The sequence below is a fragment of the Amblyomma americanum genome, chromosome 3, assembly GCF_052857255.1.
Source record: "Amblyomma americanum isolate KBUSLIRL-KWMA chromosome 3, ASM5285725v1, whole genome shotgun sequence".
NCBI classification, from domain to species: Eukaryota; Metazoa; Arthropoda; class Arachnida; order Ixodida; family Ixodidae; genus Amblyomma; species Amblyomma americanum.
The window spans coordinates 146,158,937-146,177,035 of record NC_135499.1 but is presented as its reverse complement, the minus strand read 5'-3'; the positions used below and the strand labels follow the sequence as shown (position 1 = coordinate 146,177,035).

Below are 18,099 nucleotides of genomic sequence, written 5' to 3'. Positions count from 1 at the left end.
GTGTGCTAACTTTCCTCGCTGGAGAACCTCGGCACTCAGCTTAGACCGCGGCCGACGTTATCGACTGCTCCGTCGCTCGGAGTAAGGAAAACTACAGTCATCGTCTGCTACGCGGCCGTCGCTTTTGGGAACACTGATAAGCACACCTCGTGCTCTGCCTGTCTGGTTAACTCCGAAAAGAGTTTTTTTCATCTTTTTTTTATTTTCGTCACTAGTTTCTTGAAAGGGACAAAGGTACTCTTCTCTGACAGTGTGCACATTACTGCTTAGCGTTAAGTGCCGGTATATCGACATGCACTGTATTATTTCTGTCAAGCGTCTATTTCTTTTATGCGGTATCTGCTTGACTGCTACAATAAATGAGAATGACTTCGTAGATTAAAATATTCTAACAGAAAACATTGCAATTTTAGCACTAAGGTGCTCCGTATACCGGCTGGCTCAATACAGTTGCCGTGTGCTGGATCAGACGTCCCGTGCTGTAAAAAGTGCTAGTACTTAACTAGGAAACCTTGTCCTCAGATGTTTAGCACATTCTAGTTGTATGACTAACAGGAATCAATGAAATTTGTACCCTTTATGGATTTAGTCGGTTGCAACCCCACTTGGACTCTCCAGGAAAGAACTAGTATATGGGATGAAAAGAAGCCGTTTTGACATCACGTGTTCAAAATGCTTGCTGTCTATTGCGATGCACAGTAGTATGCGGTCTTTGATAGAATTCACCGCAGAAATGAGCATCTCTCGGGGAATCGTTTCAATTGATATCTTGATACGCTCCTTAAGGTGCTGGCCAGGAATTGAACCGCGGAACGAAAAAAAATGTGGCGGGGCTCAGTCATGCTGAAACCACATTTCTTTCAATCCGTCCAGTTACTGTAGTCCAGTGGTAGCGCTGAGACAAATTCAGAGATGGCGCCTTTAAGGATGCAATCTACTTTTTCCCGGTGAGCTTTTCGTCGATGAAGTAAGGACCGACAATACGGCCGTCATAAATGACTCACCAAACACTTGCTGACCATCTTACTTGTTGCTTGTGCTGGCGTAGCCAATGTGGGTTCTTGTCGCACCAATAATGCGCACTGTGCAAGTTGACATTGGAGTCCTTGCAAAATTGGGCCTCGTCTGTCCAAAGCACTTTGTGCAGGAAGTCCGGTTCTTCATCACATTCAATTAGGCACCAGTTGCAAAAATCGAGCCGTTTCTGAAAAATCATTTGGCGTCAGTTCATGGTGAAAACGCCCATGATAGGGGTGGCTATAGCTGTGTATTGATAGTGACCTCCAAACTGATGCCGGGATGGCTCTGTACACGTTGGCGATTTCCGTGACACTTGCTTCTGGCCTGACAGAAACGTACGCGAGGACATCAGTGTCGAAATCGTCGGTTACGCTCCCTGGTCTCTTCCTTTTCTGAACGTGAAGTGATCCAGTAGACTTAAATCGATTAATTATCGATACGAACGTGGGACGAGTCGGCACAAGACGACCAGGATGTTGGGCAGCATACAGCCTAGATGCCAGCTCCGCGTCGATTTGCGCGCTCACACAAGCGATCACAATGTCCACCTTCTCGGCAGTGGAGTATTGGAGTTGCGCTGGCGCGGCCACTTCCACAATTCACTCAGTACAGCGTGACTTTTTAATCCTAGACGGCACTTCCACATAATCAAGTGATTTGACACACTGGCACTGCAATGGCCTCGTCACACGCGCACATCCAAGAAAAGCAGCTGAAATGCAAACGACTGCACTCTATCGGGAAACTGAAGCTAACACACGCTAACACAACCGCAAGAACAACTGCCCGATAGCACACAGCCACTGCCGCGCAAGCTCCCCTTGCCACGCTGACACAGCTTTTATTTTTCGGACGTGGTTCCTGATGCGCAGCGATAATAAGAAAACAGAAGATTAACCTAGTGAGTAAATGAGTTCATGATGACGCACAAAACCGAGCCTGTCGGGCAGCCATGCCAAAAGTGGCGCACAGACACACAAGAAGGCCTGCAGATGCGCCCATCAGGGCTCTCAAGCTCGACGTTCCCGTAGCAGACGATGACTATAGTTTTCCTTACTCCGAGCGACGGAGCAGTCGATAACTCCGGCCGCGGTCTAAGCTGAGCGCCGAGGTTATCGAGCGAGGAAAGTTAGCACACGCGTTTCGAACTGGGCGCTGCAATCATTAAGACACGTCACCGGCGGACGCTTCGCTTACGTCATACTTCCGGCGCTCCCCGTGCGCTCAGTTTCCGTCGCGTGCGGGAAAAAGCGTCAGATTTCTTCGCGCTGCAGGGCTCTAGAAAAGAGTTTTTTTTTTTCGTTTCAAAAACTGATATGACATCGTCTTGTTGACGGCATCAAACTTCCAATTGGGACTATAACCACCCAGCTAAGATAATTAAAAAGTTGATTACTGAATTTTTGTTAATTACGAGGATAATTAGAGGGGTTTTGCAGCATTATATTGTGTCCGCCAGGGCAGTGTGTGTGATCCTGCACCATTTTTTTTTGCTATATTGAACACAATAATTCAGCTATATTACAGTACGCGGGCCTCTAGAATTTCGCCTCCATCGAAATTCGACCGCCGCGGCTGGGATCGAACCCGCGTATTTCGCGTCAGCAGACGAGTGCCATAACAACTGAGCCACCGGGGCGGCCCTCACGCTCATTTGTGACGCCGCAGTCATTGTCTGGCGACTGAAACCGAAACTACAAAGGAAAAAAAAATTGGAAGTTATTTATTGTGCGCTGACGAATTCTACTTGGTTATCCGCGTTTACCAGTGTCGCACTCATCATTCCGATGCAAACGCACACTCCGTGAAAATTTTATTTCTTCCAGTGGCGACAGCTGCACCCAATTTTTGTTCTTTATAGGAATCGTTTCTGTGGCTCTTTCTAAAAATGCTAATCTTTGACCGGAAGCAAACAACGAATTTACTGCTGAGCAAATTGGACTTAAAAACTTTCCCGCCGCTCGCGTCCAAACTCGCAACGTCAAGACATCAAGATCTGAAAGGACTCCGTGATTAGCAACGGGAAGTAGATGGCGGTACAGCCTAGCCTCAGGGATCTGTTGAAAACTGTATCGCCGCTCTGCAGTTTGCTTGCGAAAGCTGCCGGTGGTGGCAACACTTGTATTTCATTTCTTGTAACTTTTTTTAGGCAAAGATGGTTCCATTTTCAGTGGAAGTAGCGTCTTTCCCATCAGAGTGTGCGGTAATCAATCAATACATGCCAGCTTGAATTCCTTTGCATTCATGATGTCTGAGAAATACCAAAGAAGTATCCATTTTTTTTTTCACCATAGAACAGTAAGATACCTTCTCTCAAAAGTAAAGAAACCAAGGATTTTTATTCTGGACCACGCTGCATCATTATGCATCGCCATCATTCACAATCTCTTGAAAGTGAGAGGAACTCTCATCCTTGCCCCAAGACCTAATTCTATGGACGCTACTATAGAGTCCCACTACATAGCTTGGAAGCAAACCCCTTGGGCTCTTTACCTTTGGCAAAGACTGTACATGTGCATAGCACACCGAGTACCGTTCACGGCGCGCTAACCTTCCGTTTCCTGTTGAAAAACAACAGCGAGAAAGACGAGCAACCGGAGCCTGTGATTCCAGACGGCGCCGTCTACATCATTGGCGCCTTTGTCCTGTGCCTGGTCCTTTTTAGCCTGCTCTTCATGGCTCACGTCATGATCTCTGAGAGCGGTCAGTGCACTTTTCGAACACTTGTGCATAGGCCTCGCACCAGAACCACGTGATCAAAGTGCCAAAAGCACCTTCGATGAACGTCACCAGTGCACAGTTGTATCTTCGATCAGTTGCACCTCCGTGCATATATGGCTCCATTACAGTGGGCTTAAACACACCGCAGCGATTTCAGGGCAGCTCCGGTGGAAGTTTATTGAAGATGCCATAGCAGAGCGAGACTACATGCAATGAAAACTTGTTACAGAAAACCAGAAAAAAATCATAAAATAGTTCGATATAGCCAAAATTCCTCATATAAAACGCCAATTACATCGGCTTCCTTGCAAAGCACCACAACGCACGGCGGCGTCAGGTCAGAAGCCAACTAGGGTGGCTTTCTCGCATTACAGTGGTGTCACGTAAAAAATCGGACGCCAGGACGAAAGCTATAGGATGGCTGCTGGAAAGCTGAAACAACCGACCATGTCGCAGGTTCTGGGGCACTATCGACGGATGCGAGAGGCTCTAACTGGTGCCGACAGCTTAGCTACCAGCTGTTCCCGCCGCTATGCCTTCTGTGGCACTGCTGGCAAATGCAAGATAAAGCGTGAATCGTAGTGCGAACGCTTGCCACACCACCACCAGCCACTTGTCTAGCTAGGCAAAGCCTGCCAATCGAGCCGGCATAGCTTGGCGCTCGGTAGCTCGATATATCCGTTTTATGGCAAACCGCTTTTGATATATATAGTGGGAAATGCATGTGTTTGTCAAAAATATTTAGGAGCAGTTCGATATAGCCAATAAGTTGTAATATCGATGTTCATTGTAACGAGGTTTGACTGTTTCCTAATCTACTGAAACTGTGCAGCATTATTGAATGTGGAAGTTTTTGCTTGCACTCGGATGGCAGGCGCTGGCTTCGCAACATAGCTGGAGCACTAAAGGATATAAAACAGTGCTCAGGCGAGCTATACACTTCGCATAAAAATAGAAAATTCAGCTGAAAATTAACCAGAATGTGGAAGGATTTATCAGAGACAAATGAAACAACCTTTGCTGCGGTTGAGCTTTGGTCAGCTATAAAGCATTGGGTTGGCTTAACTCTGCCAACCTCATTTCACGAAAATCAGAACAATTTAATTGCTTTCTTTCTCTTTTTTTTTTCTCAGTGGCAGTTGGAGCGAGGAAATGATCAGCACGTAATTTGTCTCCATCTGAGCAAGTCAATGGCTTGAAGAGCACTTCATCCATGTCATGTTGTGCCTTGTGGCTCCGTGCTGGACTGCTGACCCACTACTGTGAGCAGCACACTCAGCTGCGATGGATTTGTGTGTCACCCATCTCGAATAGTGACTGAGTGAGGCATCTTGAAACAAGTGTTCTTTTGTCCACGAGGATGCCAGCTCAAGAACTGAACGTTTCCAGTTGTTCTTTGCTGACAAGGACATTGTTTATTTGGGCATTCAGGTACTTTGTACAAAAATAAAGATGCAAGATATTAAGGGTGTGAGACAGCTTTGGCTCTACTGTTTATTCAAATCATGTTTGAAAGCGCAGCAAGGCTAGATGCTCGCAGAACACCATAAATTACTTTCTTTACAGATATGTACATGTTATAAACTATGTGAAACTCACAACATACACAAGCAAGAAAAACTAGCATATATAAATTAGAAGCTTGCTTGAGGAGAGGTGGGAAACAAAGAAGCAAAAATGCAGGGGTTGGGAGCTTTGCGAGGACAAGACACAGGAGAAGAAAAGCTTAAAAAAATTTCAGAGAATCCTAAAAGGCATTTTGTTCCACTTTGATGGTCCTAAGCCAGACGTGGGTGACTAGAGCTGGACAATGCACCATTCACAAAACTGTAGTGTCTCCTAGCATTAGGATGACAGCATTCCTCCTTTCATGCCAAGCATTTGCTTGCACGATGCCCAGCCAAAATCTTCATGGCCATGAGTGGGCAACCACAAGTGCTGTTTTGTTCGATTCAACTCTTCAGGCATACTTTACAGCAGTCAAAATAATCTGATATTAGCTATTTCAACAACAGGCTCAGTTCCGCAAGGGTACTAATGTGCCAGCAGGCGTGTGCAGTGCAGCTGCTAAGTTGCGCAGCCAATACTTTTTAAGAATGCTGTCACAATGGGCCCGTGATCCCTTGATAAAGTTGGAAGACGGCTTGGAAGCCAGTCGAAATCCAGCCCTCCCTTGCTTCAGAACCAGCCATTTTTTTTCTTATTAAGTTGCTTCTCTCCTTATTTTCCCTTTTCTCACCAAGAACTGTAGCAAACGGTGGATGGCACTGCCACCGTCGAATACTGGGTTGAAAGTTCTTAGCAGAAAAACGTAGCAGCCTAGGCACTCTTCAGGAAACACACTTTTCCTTCTTCAAGGAGGGGCAATAGTAAAAATAAGAAGGCTGGGGTCACCTAAGACAAACAGCTCGCCGCCCAGCTTCAAGCTGTGGCATGCTGTGTAAAACGCTGCTCACTGCAGCAGGAGGCCATTCTGAGTGCCACTCCTCCACCACGTGTCACTGATGGCAGCAGATGTGCCACAGTTGCTACCCGCAACTTGTCAAAAAAAAAAAAAACTTCAACGGTGCTGCACCGATGCTTGACAGTCGCACCGGTCAGAGGGTTCTGCACCGCTGGCGTCAGTCTCTTGAGAAGCCAGACCTCCTGTGGTCAAACGAATGTCCCACAAAAAGAGGCAGCACGAGTCCTCCGAGAAGTCCACAAAGGCACTGACTGACGATTGGCCGTAGTGATTTTGTTCGCCTTTAGCCCCTTCTTCTTTTCATAGGGGTGTCGAAGGGTGTTCGATCAGCGGGGCCTTGGCACGGGAGTCTTCAGGACAAGTGCACTCTCCGCTGAGATGATGGGGAGAGCGTTGTCCCGATGGAAATTTACGAGGTGGCTGACACTGTCAAAGGTGCGGTCTTTTGTGCGAACCTGAAACAGAGCAAAAGGGGAGGCAGCCTGATCAGGAAACGCATTCATTACCAAGTGAAAAAAATGTGCAAAAGATATGTAGTTTTATTTTTCCTTATGTTAATGGCATCAGGAATTCCGACTGAAATCAACACGCTGCCACTCCTTAAACATGTCGGGTAGATAACCTAACCTAACCTAACAAAATATAATAATTTGGCACTTTTTGATTTAAAAAAAAAAGGAGACTGTCGATTGCATTCTTGCCATCCTTTGTGAAGTCATATCAAGCTTAATGATAAAAGCCAACTGCACTGTACATATGTATTTTTCACAAATACGAGAGGGGCAGAAAAGTCAACCAGAACAGTACAAAATTTGTCACAGTGTGCAAGAAAACTAAGAGAAACTGTTAGGATGACAAGAGCTAAAGCAACTTGAACACGCAATTCAGCCTGCACTGAGGGTAAACTTTAGTTGAAACTCTGCAAGCATATGTTCCCATTGCACTTGTTCTCATCTTCCTGCCAGTTCACTACAGCTTCTGATCTCAACCCAGTTCTTTTGCTGAGTGCCTACAGTGTTTGGCTGCTGAGCACGAGTTGGTGGGTACGGTCTAGCTGCAGTGGCCACGATTCCGTGAAGGTGAAATGCAAAAATTATCGTGTACTTCGATTTCAGAAGGTACTTACGAACAACAGGTGACTGAAATTAGCTAGAACTCCTGAACAATGCAATGCCTCATAGCAGAAAGTATTGCTGCTTTGGCATGTAAAAACCCACTGATCCTTTTAATTCATCCAAAGCTACACCTTGAAGCTTTAGACATGGCATCAAAATAAACTTTCTTCTATAATCATGAGAATTCCTCTGAATACTATTAAGTGCAGCACACTGCAGTTTTCGCATGTGGGGTTCAATGTCCCAAGCCAGCATGCAAGCTATGAGGACCACAGTAATGGAGGGCTCTGGGTTAATTTCAGCCACCTGGGGTTCTTTCAAGTGCACTGTCACTGTGCAACACATGATCAGTTCTGCATTTCGCTTCACATCGAGAGGCAGTCGCCACAGCCTGGCACGAACAGAAAGAAATAAAGCATACTAGAGCATTTAAAATCCACTTTCTAGGCTAGTGGAAACTCGGAAATTTCATGAGCATAGACATATGCTTTTGTGAAAGCACCACTGATATGCATGGCTATCTAGTAGAATCCCGATGCTATAAGCATGGCTGATACAAATTTCGGGATGGTATAGTTCTCTGGCCAAAGTTCATTGTGTACAATGAGCACAATTTTGGGTGTTCCAAATACTCACCAGCGCCAGTATGGATGATACAAACATGTGAGCTGCTACCACACCCTCGAGCACTAAGCGCTGTCCCCACATCACTAACGTAGCAATAGCCAGTTGCGCGTAGCCATAAATAAATCCTCAATAAAACATGTTGCGGGACTAGTTGGTGATGCATTTTTTTGTAGAAAAGTAATTCAGTGCTACTTTTTTCCGGACAAGCACACACACAGATATGACACACAGTCAAGTTGGTTTGTGTGCTCATCTGAAAAAAAGTTGTGCTGAATTACTTACCTAAAAAAGAAAGCAAAAAAATTCTGTAAATTGTAAACACACCCGCCAAAATGCATTTCCTGTGCATCTGCATACGGATTTTGTTTGTTTTGGAAGTTACGAATTTCGTTTCATACGAATATTTTTTGCTGCACGGCAAGATTTTACTCTACCACGAATTGTTAACATCTGCAAGGAATGATATGAATGTAATTAAAACAGCAGAGCATGCTTTTTTAACTGTACTGAGCCGATATGCGCACAGCTAAAAGCCTTCCTCATCTGTACTGTTGAGATGTGTCTTTAAGTTCCACCACAACCAACTGCAGAATGCACAAGACTTACAAAGCTTCCTTGTAGCTATGTAGAAAAATGTGCGACAAAGGGACCACAATGCACAAACGTACACGCATAGAAACTCCCCACTGTTGGAATGCAAACCAATGCATTGGAGACACCCCATAAGAAAAAGCCACAGATTGAAGCATACATGCTACTGGCACCCTGTGATGTGGAATAAAAGTTTGTTGTATCATGCACTTGCCTGGAAGTCTTAGCCAGACAAAACACCAAGTGCACCATAAGATGTTCATATGTACTTAAAACTGCACATGTGAACTGCATCATGAAAAAATTTACTTCGTAAGAGATGCGACAATCAAGTGGAGGTGATTTCTTTTTTGGCCACCAAACGCATGCCAGAGTGAGGAATTCTCTTTTCTGTACTTTCTTGTGTAGAAAGCATGTGTGTGCAATGAGACACTTGGGCAAACAGTGGGAGGCTGGCACGTACCACGCCCGCGGGATCGACGAGCAGCAAGTGCCGCCGTGCCCCATTCTGCATGCCTGTGAGCACAAACTGGCCGGGTGAGTTGTGTGACTCGCGCACAAGGAAGTCCCCGTCGTGAGTGAGGCGCGCCTCGCCCTCCTTGCGGCTGATGGCGCCGTGGAACCATGGCTCCCGCTCCAGGGTGGCTCGGTGCCAGGCCTCCTCTTGGGGCACACCACCTGCCGACGGTGCCACCGGAGCTGCATAAACAGGGACAGTGTAAGATGCTGAAGCCTCGCAAGGTACTGGAGCTCCAACTCCATATGCAACTACAGTACAAACACCACTGCACTGTATGCCCTTCCTCTAGTCCTTGTCAGAAAAGTTGCACTGTTTTCTATCTTTGCTGCCATGAATTACCAACAGCTCGATCAGCCACGCTTGCAGGACACACCTGAGCACCGTGTTTTGTCTAGTATTTGTGTTCATGTTCAGCGTTCCTATAGTTGCGCAGCGGCTTCAAGGTCACCACACAGTTATCAGACCTTAAAATGCTCAAGGCAGGAGTAAGAGCGACAAGAGTTGCAGTAACCCCCCCCCATGCGGACAAGAAACTTTGTGGCACACAGACAAAAACCAATGGAAAAGACTAAAACCAAATTTCCTCACCATACCCCGCAACAAACACAGCCACAGTGCATTTTACAGCAGTGGCTAGTGCTGAAAACAGTTTATATATATATTTTTTCAGTGCTGAAGCAAAGTCCAGTGCTCTAAAAGAGAGGGAAAGGCCCCCAGGTGCACTGTTACTACATTTAAGGGCAACAGTGCAAATAACATGGGCAAAAGAGCAAAAGATGAGGAAAACACAGTTGTCCATGTCTTTTGCGCCATCACCCTTAAAATGTATCAGCAACTTGCCTGTTTAGCTATAGTGTTATACTACTAGACATTGGCTGACATCACCTAACTTCAGTTTCACCAGAACAAATGCCTTACTATCTACTGTAAGGAAAAGAAAGTGTTTTTGAGAATTCCTGAACAGAGGGTTAGCAGCATACAAATTATAGATATATTAGCATTCAATCTGCCCACTATGAACTGTCAGTCTGTCTCTCTCTCTCTGCGTGCGTGCGTGCATGTGTTTTAGGTTTTATGGTGCAGCTTAAGCAACTAAACCTATCATGTGCAAAACACAGGGTTACAATTAACGGTGACAACTGGGCAAGATGGTCAAGGCTCATTATTAACAACAACCCAAAGAAGAGCAGGCGTAACGCAAACAGAAAGAGGCTGGACAAGTGCTTGTTCTGTCTATCTTCATTCGTGTTGAGTCTGCCCTTCTTGCGCAGTTGTTAATAATGAACAGTGTTACAACAATTTACAAAGATGCTCACGCATGTCAAAAGGGTCCAAGATGCCATTCTTGCAGAGCCCACTGTCCTGGACCATGTTGACGTATTCTGTTAAAAAAGAGAAGAAGAAAACAACTTAAATGAAAAGGGTTCGCTGCAGATCTGTCAACTGCATTCCTCCTCCGTGGAAAAGGTAAAACTGTGGCAGCATCAAACTAAAGTTCACACTTCACTGCAGAATATCTTTCTGTGATTTACTCACCATGGCGTTGCACGAGAGGTGCTGGTGGAAGCTCCTCGCCGCTCAAGTCAATGAGGTTGGTGTCACGAGAAACCTTGCGTGCATTTGGTTGTGGTGGAATGACCACAGGCACGCCAGGTAAACTGGGTAGTGCGTCTCTAGAGGAATCCTTGACAATCTGTAATGCCAAACGAACCACCTTGATCAGGCAAGTGCTTGGCACATAATCAATATCTGCTTCTGACCACCCGGTGGCCGCCTTGTAGCAGGCCAAGAAACAGGCAACCGGTGGAAACAAAAGCTTTCATAAAACTGTAGTGCAGTGAAACTGCATATTTAGCCAAAACCCACCTCAGCTGCAGACTCAGTTCGGTAGTCGGGCAGTGGGGGCACTGGTGGAGGTGGCGCCTCGGGCGGTATCTTGCCAGGTAGGTCGTTGTAGTAGTCAGGATCATCTTTCGTTGGCACCACTGTTTCTGGCCTGCAAGCACACACACATGCAGTCATGCATGATTACCTCAACTCAGGATGAACCAAAGAGCCAGGTAGATGTGCTTTTGAGTTTTTCTCAAAATCCACTAACTTGTATCCACTTTGACACTCCAGTGTTTTACGCAATAATTGTTCCACGGAAGATGATTCTGAACACCTGTATTTAAGCACCCACGCGTCTGGCCCTTCTTCCAAATTTCTAATGCATCACACCTGGGATGCTCAATACACTGCAAAATCTAAACCGGCAGTCCAAAAACAGACAAAAAATTGGCAGTGGCTTAGCTCGGCTATGCCAGGATATACGTAGCGAAAGCTAAGGCATAGCTTGGTTAGCCTTGGTTAATCTTGATTGCAAGTCCAGGTTAGTCTGGTTGTCTGGCTTGTTGTTGCCACGTGGTTCGTCACGCAGTTGGTCCCGTGACCAGTAACATGGTTGGTCACGTGGTGCGGTGCGACCACGGTGAGAACGCGAGCATGGCAAAACTGCGAGTTCGTGGCCAATGTAGCTTTCGCTACAAAAGTTTGAAGAGGCTGCAGTGTACTAACTGGGCTAAAAGCTTTACCTGAACCTTTGGAATGCAAAGCACTTGCCAGACTGTGCTTCTTATCTATGAGCAATGAAAATGAGCAGCAGCCCTTGCCTAAAAGGGCAAGGTGACGTGAAACACTGTTTGTGTAAATATGTTCCTCACCTCTTTGGCGGCAGCCCTGGTGGGGGCGCAGTGCGCATGAACTCCCTAAAGCGAAGTTCAAAGGCATGCCCGATGGTTGAAATGACGTCCTGCGCCAGCACGCCACCCGAACATTCCAGCACGAAACAGGCTCGTGCATTCTGCCCGTCCTTGGCCACGTATGCCACGAAGTCTAGCGTTTCCTGTAAAGTGGACACAGAAGGGGGCTTCGTGTTTTCAAACTGTCCTTTGGCTGTGCTGTACAGCTACTTTTTCAATTTAGAATAGCTATTTTTCACCTCCCACGCAGACCAAGAAATCCAAATTCATGGGGGAGGGGGGGATTCAGTACTGCAGGGGGGCAATAAACACGCCACTGCTATGAACCATTTCTGGTAACCATGCATGACAAGACATATAGCTTGGTAGCAAAAAGTGATTTGTGTACTAGTCTACACAACTTCTTTCAGCACAAGCACTACTTCTTTCAGCACAAATGCTCTATTCTCAGCAAAAAATCAACATGTGAAGCTCACCGTGTCACCAGCAGAAGCGAACGAGATGTTGGGCATGCTATGGTCGGCGATCACTTGGCCACTCTCTACAATGGCCAGAGTGAGGTTAGAGCTGGTGACGCAGAGAGTGACATTGGAGCCAGCGTAGTCTAAATTTGGTCGATCGGCCAGCATCCTCTGCAGCCGCCGATCCACCTGCAAAAGGAAAATCATGGCAGGACTGTCACGCCTGTGCAAGCCGCAAAGTGGAAGCAAGATTGGCACAGGACATCTTTTCTGACACATCATGAAATCACACATCAGCAAACTGCACTAAATATATGGCGAGTGAACTGAAACATACCTGAAACACATCACTTGGTTACCCATCCTGACTGACTGTTTTGTAATGCTTAATTCAACCGATGTAGCACATTTCCTCCTTTATGTGAAAATACATTGTTGCATTTGTTACACATTTACTGTCGGTAAAGGGGCCCATAAATGTTTTCTCTAGGGAGACAGGGAGAAATGTGTATCATGACTGATGCTGCTTTTGTCAACCAGAAATGCACACACAACCAACAGAAATCTCACTGTTCTGAACCAGGTAAAGCTACAGCAAGTAATTTCAAGAAGCACGTGCTAAATGTTAGGTGCTTGCTAGGGAGACGGATTGCTGGGCTCAACTTTCACCATGTGCCCACCTGCTTAGTGCTCTAAAAGGGCCCGCAATACATGAATGCTGGCAGCCGCACAGCTGCGAGGCAGTACGCGCATAATTTCAAAACTGCTGGCCTCGCTTTTCCTAGTCCAAACATCCGGCCTGGCAGCGAGATCTTTCATTCTTTTACTACGCCTGTTCTATTCTGTGTTGTTGCCTGCTTTCCTACGCCAGGCCTGTTGAATGTGAGCATTGAGTCAGTCAGCAGCACTCATCTCTCTTTTCAACGCCCACGCATGCACACTGCTAGTTGCTGGGACAGGAAGTGGGGGGGGGGGGGGGGGGGGGGGTAAAAGAAAAATTCTGTATATATATACGATACGTGCTATGCCAGCTGCAGGCCCCCGGTGGTGATAAATCATTGAAAAGTGCCCAAGCGTAGCTTAACAACACAGACAAATGCCTGCAAAGGAAGCTGCACACGTACACGAGCCGCACGCAGGCAGGCAGCCATGGCTTTGCAGTGCAAGGCGCCGTCGGCTACAACCATCACTCAACTGATAACACTCAGCACAGCAACGTGGCAGGCACCCAGCTTGAAACCATGTGCACTCTTCTCGCACGCAAGAGTGAATACAGAGGCGCTGTTTAATGGGCAGCTTGCATCAACAGAGGTCTAGATACAGCCATGATAAATATCATTTGCCCAGCAAGCAATGCCAACTCCTACTTCTGCACTGCGAGACTGCACCCAGCATAACGCTACTAAGCGCTAGAGACTAGCCTGCTAACTGAGAGCTGTGGTCAGACACAACCTGACTGCAAAGAAGCTCCACCTAAACAAAAAGCTAATCCCAAGGTGAAGGCATATATGCAAAAATTCTGACGCCCCTGACTCTTTTAGTGGACATAAGTTTGCTATTGTGATCGGTTGGCACCCTGCAAGCCATAGGCTGTAGCTAACTGCTGTGTTTCTTTTTTTATGTTGTTTCTAGGAGTTGTACTTTTCAGTTTTTACTTTCTTTTCTAGATTTGGCATTGTTTTTTAGTGTTTACATCAGAATGCAACTTCCTTTTTTGGTTCCCCCCCCTCGTTTACACTGAAAACTTCAACAACCACTAGTTTGATCCTACTATAGTGCTTGTTGGTCTCCAAGGTACAATGAAAAGCAATATCTGGTTAGATAACAAATGCAATACATCCTCCAGTATTAAAGTTAGCCTGAGCCTTCTTTTGGCAAATTGAGCTCCTAAAGCTCCAATCAACCACTAAAAAGTCAAAACAACATTTCTGTACATTAAAAAACATGCAATTTCCAAATGTCTTCAAGCTCCTTACCTTTCTTTTCTTATCCACAGGCCTCAGCCCTGCCGCTTCACAAACCCTAGTGATGCACTCCCTGGAAGTAGACAGACAAATTATATAATTTTACACTCTACTGCTACTAGCATGGCAACAAAGTGCGATTCATGACTGTCAGCAGAATGCCGCAGAAAAAAAAAAAGCCATACTCACTTTGCAATTAGGGACCGCGTGTCAAAATCCAGTGACTTCATTGACATCTTCACATCAAGGCAGCCAATATACTGCAAGCAAAAAGAAAGCACAGTGAAATCAGCATAGCACTCTGCAAGGTACAGTGTGCTGATGGCAAATAATTTTTTTATTCAACAAAGCAACTGTGCATAATCTGAGCTACAAGTAACAAACGCTAGCAAAGGAACAAAGCAAAAGGGAGAGAGCAAGTCAGGAAATTGCAGCTTTACATGAAGGTCTCACACTCTACCATTGATGCTAGCCTGTCACACTATTTAGCTGGACACAGATTCCAAGAAGTGCCTAATCAGTCTATAATTAGGTGCAAAGTTAAAAAACCAACTGCCATGCAAACTACATATGCCTGAGGAACACTGTAAAATCATTAGGCAGGAGAGTGTGCACTAATCAGTAGCCCCCAACCACAGATGTCACCAAACAAAGCAATGCCAGTGCACAGACACAGCAACAATAAGGCTTGTGCCCAGAGGAGGCACATTTGCAGAGAGAGCCCCATTCAGCTCCCATTTCCCCTTGCCCAGTCACCTTGAGGAGCAGCCCACCACTCCCAATTTCCAAATGGCACAGTGCCTCAACAGGAAAGAGAGGGCGAGGCAGGAGGGGGACACAGCACAAGAAAAGAAGCCCCTCCTTCTCCCCTTTCCAGGTAGTCAAGAATGAGCAGGCCTAAGGGCCAGCTTGCCTAGCCTCCCTCCTTCTCCCCGGAGCCGCCCCCCCCCCCCCCCCTCGCTGTCTGTATTCACAGGTGGCTTCTTTACAGCTCTCAACACAGGGCTTCCTTCCTTTGCAAGGATCGAAGGTCGGGAGAGGGCAGGGGGCGCCCTGGAGAAGGCAGCAACAGAAAGCCCCCCCCCCCCCCCCCCCCCACACACCAAAACGGCAGAAAGGGGGAGAGGGTGGGGGGGGGGGGGGGAACAGACAGAAGCTGCGGGACCTAGTGCCAGCTGTTCTTTCGACTCCAGGCAAACAGAGAGAAAGGGAACCTTCCGGTGGGAGGCGGAACCCCCCCCAATTCGCATCCCGCTGTGGAAATGCGCCGAAAACCGGAAGTAGAGAAGCACGGCAGCCCGCACGCACGAACTCGGTCGTCGTCTGCTTCCGGTTTTACAACACGCTTCTTGTTACCGCGACACGCCATCCGAGTGGCGCCCCTGCTGCCATCATTTCGGGGCTTCCGATCTGCCCTGCGGAAGGGGCGAGGAGAGCGGGGCGGAACCGCGGTCGGAGAGGAGGTCGACGGAAGTGCAGAATGCACGAAACGGACTGAAAGGGAGCCGCACGCGATCGTCGCAGGACGCAAAATCGGCGGGAGCCCTGCTCTCGATGGACCGGCTGCCGGAAAGTGCGCCGCGCAAGCCGCCTTCTGCCGCGCCGGAAGTGCCTTTTCTCGATCCTCGAAGTTCGCGACTGGACGGCTATTCGAAGGGAGGGGGGGCTCGACTGACAAGCCGATCGACTCGTGAAGCACAGAGGGGCTCTAGGGCAATTTCCTGCCTCATAGCAAGCACCGCGTTAAGCTCAGCTCGTCCCAAGACCACAACATTCGCTGGCCCCAGGCAGCATAGTGCTAAACAAAGAGCAATCAGATCTCTTTTCTGTTGCTTTCGTAATGTTCTAGTAACGTTACCTGAAAGAGAACGGAGGAATGTGCAGGTTACGGCCCGCCCGCTTTTGTTCGCCTGGCAGCTTCTGCTTTCCCTGTCGGCAAGCAACACTAGTCGCACAGAGTAACATAAACACTAAAAGTGGACACTCGGGCTCTTTTGGGGCCGAGCTCAGCGTTCCACGCATCCGCCATATGGCGTTGCACATGGCTAGGTGGGACTTTACTATGACCCACCGCCTTATTTAAAGGGTTCAGCCTTATCCATCCGCTGCGGGCATGGCTTGCGAAATTTTGGCCTCCGAGATATGATGCAGAGAGGCGGCCATCTCTGTGCATCTCTGACCATCTCAAGGCAGGCGCGCTTCTTCACCTCCGCCAGGTGTGCTGAGAGAAAATGTCGGCCGCAGGGGCCCTACGGGAGTGTCCTCTCTTATCCAGTTTACTGTATCTTAAGTCGAAAGCCTTTAAAGGCTCATGACTCGCCAGCGGGGATGCTCGCAGAAAAGTGTCACACTGTAGCTGTCGGTAAAACTGATGACTTCATCTTGTCAGACGCCTCCTGAACGCCGATCTGGAAGGATGCCGCCTAAACGCTATCCTGTGTCTCCTGCAACCAAACGTGCGCGCGCTAATGAACCACACCGACACAAGCAGCAACACCGCGCTAAATGGTTTCGCCTCACCGCGCTTTAGGTCAACAAAGTGCTTCCCTGAATTTTCTACTCATGGTCGTCGTGCGATCGGCAAGAATCGCCAGAAAAACTCGACCAATCACTTGAGGGCTTGCAATAGGGAGGCGCAGATGATCAGCTATCCCCCTTCCGGAGAAAGTGCCGAAGCCGCTGCTTTTATGCACACATCTGCGCACTCGGCAAAGGTGTCAAGTGGTCCTGACCACAGAGGCGCCGTCAACCCAACGGGCACAGCGGGACGCAAGTTCGTTCTCGCAGCGTACGCGTAGGCCGCGGGCGACACGCGTCGGTGCGTCGGCGCTATTTGCCGTCACCCGCGGGAATCGGGCCAGGGAATCATCGCACGACAGTCGACGAAGCGGGGCCCACCATGCAACGACGACAGGACGTGTGCGTCCCGCTCGCGCGGCCATGTTTCCCGCATCACCGCCCAGAGCGGAGGCACGCCTTCCACGCGTCCCCTCAGAAGACCTGGGAACGCCAAACGCCAATTCCTAGACGCTGCGCGTCCTGCTTCAGCGCCGTATATGCACGAAGCGGGCGACGCACTGGTTTTCTCGAACAACCGCGAAGGACCAACAGGGCCGATATCGAGTCTCAAGAAAACCGAACAACACGCCGACAGGCGCCACTCCTGTTGGTCCACAGGCCCTCGGGGCACCTTTCGTATCATTTTCCCACTCGGCGAAGACCTAGCTCAGCCACAGACAGAATGAGAGAGAATAAACTGCATGCGTAAAAGTGTTCGTTTCCGAGCTGGGGTCCTTATAATGAAGGACGTCCAGAGGGCCCCTTTTTTTGCCGGCGAAAGTATTTGTAGCACACGACACCAGAAGCGCCTGGCGAAGAGGATGGCTCACCCTGACGGCGTACGTGACTCCCGGGCCGAGCACCTGCTGGTCCGTGTGCAGCCAGCCCCGGGCGGGTCGGCTCACGAACCCAGAGGGCGCCGGGTGTGGCTGTCCGGGCGTCCTGGCGCCCCCCAGTTGGGACCAGGACGAGGCAGCGGTGGCCATCCGGCTGCCGCTGCGGCTCCGGGGTGCCGGACTTCGGCTGCTGCTGGCCTCGGAGGGGTGCTGCGGCGGTGAGGGGGCCGCGAGGGCCGGCGGTGCTATCGACGCGGCGGTGGCCGGGGGCGAAGAAGCGGTTATCACAGCGGAGGGGCCGTTAGAAGACGTCCGGCTCGCGGGACTCGGTGCGGGGCTGACGGGAGCCGGAGGCGCCTGGCACTGCGGTGGCGACGACGACACGCATGCGCTCCTGCGGCGAAGGAAACGAACACCGCGGTCATCGCGATGCGCGTGCTGGTGGCCTGCCCGGTCGGCAAGTCAGGGTTAATTACCGCA

The 18,099-nt window shown here is 48.6% G+C and overlaps 1 protein-coding gene across 3 annotated transcripts in view; it reads right to left on the bottom strand.

The window, feature by feature from the left end:
* Window positions 1–5,084: 5,084 nt before the first annotated feature.
* Window positions 5,085–18,099, bottom strand: part of Shc (SHC-adaptor protein) — a 33,794-nt gene continuing 20,779 nt past the window's right edge. For all 3 annotated transcript variants that reach the window (XM_077658191.1, XM_077658192.1, XM_077658193.1), the window contains exons 3-12: window positions 17,614–18,013; window positions 14,414–14,484; window positions 14,237–14,297; window positions 12,276–12,449; window positions 11,761–11,942; window positions 10,925–11,054; window positions 10,595–10,751; window positions 10,375–10,440; window positions 9,002–9,237; window positions 5,085–6,660 (exon numbers count right to left, since the gene is read on the bottom strand). In XM_077658191.1, coding sequence (XP_077514317.1) covers window positions 6,532–6,660; window positions 9,002–9,237; window positions 10,375–10,440; window positions 10,595–10,751; window positions 10,925–11,054; window positions 11,761–11,942; window positions 12,276–12,449; window positions 14,237–14,297; window positions 14,414–14,484; window positions 17,614–18,013 — 1,606 coding nt within the window. In that variant the 3' untranslated portion in view covers window positions 5,085–6,531. The remainder of the gene's footprint in view (window positions 6,661–9,001; window positions 9,238–10,374; window positions 10,441–10,594; window positions 10,752–10,924; window positions 11,055–11,760; window positions 11,943–12,275; window positions 12,450–14,236; window positions 14,298–14,413; window positions 14,485–17,613; window positions 18,014–18,099) is intronic.